The sequence below is a fragment of the Cyphomyrmex costatus genome, unplaced genomic scaffold, assembly GCF_001594065.2.
Source record: "Cyphomyrmex costatus isolate MS0001 unplaced genomic scaffold, Ccosl1.0 scaffold254, whole genome shotgun sequence".
Lineage (NCBI taxonomy): Eukaryota > Metazoa > Arthropoda > Insecta > Hymenoptera > Formicidae > Cyphomyrmex > Cyphomyrmex costatus.
In genome coordinates this window covers 150,594-152,292 of record NW_017276629.1, presented here as the reverse complement: position 1 = coordinate 152,292, position 1,699 = coordinate 150,594, and the positions used below count along the sequence as shown (strand labels likewise).

General features: G+C 26.5%; 1 protein-coding gene across 1 annotated transcript in view; it reads left to right on the top strand.

Moving 5' to 3' along the window:
* LOC108774404 (dim gamma-tubulin 6) overlaps window positions 1-1,699 on the top strand; it is a 4,877-nt gene that overhangs the window by 1,438 nt on the left and 1,740 nt on the right. The window contains exons 3-5 of the mRNA XM_018540498.1: window positions 306-459; window positions 1,142-1,290; window positions 1,371-1,570. Coding sequence (XP_018396000.1) covers window positions 306-459; window positions 1,142-1,290; window positions 1,371-1,570 — 503 coding nt within the window. The remainder of the gene's footprint in view (window positions 1-305; window positions 460-1,141; window positions 1,291-1,370; window positions 1,571-1,699) is intronic.

The window sequence follows — 1,699 nt, the reverse complement described above, 5'->3', positions numbered from 1 at the left end:
GGGGGGGGGGCTGCGTCATAATTGTCTATAGCGCGCTCACGTCGCACAATAAACAACTAATCACCACTCATTACACAATGAGTTATTACTATAAATTCTACTTGGAATTTAATTTTTATTTGAATTTCTACTTCTAATGTATTCTACTAGTAATATCTGTAGCAGATACTTTGCAAAATCTATTTTCTATTTGGCTTAATAATTCTTAGAAATATATTGATTTCATTAAAATTTTTTTATTTTTGTATAAAATACAAAATTAAATATTCTGGTCATAATATATTTAGTTTTATTAATCATTTCAGGTGAATATGAAGTTATATTTGCACCGAAACCAAGTCTTGCAAATGACTTGGTTAAAACATACCTACAGCAGTCCATAGCAACTATCAATTCTGATATATTGAGTCGTCATAGAAATTACATACAAATGGAAAAAGATGCGAATTTTCTATTAGCGTAATATTTTTTAATTAAATTTCTCTTGATATAATCTATTAGAGATGGGCAATATAGAAAAATTCTTGATATTTTTTGTATTATAATGTATTATAGGAGCAGAAATGTTGATACATCAAAATATTGGTTGGATAATTTGTGATATTGCTAATATCGGTATGGATCCGATATTTCTGTTTTTAAGCGATATGTACGCCAATATGTGTATTGATATATGTATCAATGTTCAACGATTTTTTTTGTAAAAATTATGGAAATTGTTTTTGACACTATTTCATCGATCTTTTTGATCTATTTTAAAACTATTTTAATCAGAATTTGAAGAATTCAAAATTTAAATTATGCTATATTATACACGTCTGAACATGTCCTTATTGTGCAACAAATGTTGTCATGTTCAGTGCACACTATGCACAAGACATAGAAATTAATCTAAAATTTAGTACATTCTGATTAATCAACTTTCAATCCAATCGTTATTAAACTAATACATGCTTAACGGATTGATCAAAAATTTGATTTTTCTGTTTAAATGTTAATACATATCAGTATTGAAATACAAAATATCAAGGAAAAATCTAAAAATATTGATATTTTAAATATCTTTGTTGTATCGCCCATTCTTATAATCTATTATTATTAATATTATACATTGTCTAACATTAATTTTTTTTTATTCTTCTTTTAGGCAAGAGAAAGAACATTTAAAAAAAATTAAAGCAGAATTATTTGATAAAAAACAGTCTTTAATAAAATGCGCTTCTTCAGCGCCTGTTACCAAATCTTCAAAACAACGGTTGGCAGATGTTGAAGATACAGAGATTGTATCAAGTTAGAACCATATTATTTTTTTAATTTATTTGTTGAAAATTTTGTACATCTGAAATTGATCGATATAACATGGGTTTTAGTGTGGAAAAATAGTTTAAATGAAAATATACAATATATACGAAAACGAAATATGATGTTACACGATTTGGAAAAATTGTCTGAAAAGACAAGTGGCTTAATATCAAACCTATTGAATAATGTAAAAGCACTCGATAATAAGCAGCTAGAAAAAATTAATTGTTCCCAAATATTGGAACATCTTTTTTCACCTAATGTTCAGGTAAAGCTTAATATTAAATAAATAATTAGAATTTCTCTTTGATCTCCTATATTTTAATTAACTAATAAACCAGGATTTATTTTAAAAATAATACGCGCGCACGCGCATCACACACACACACACACACAC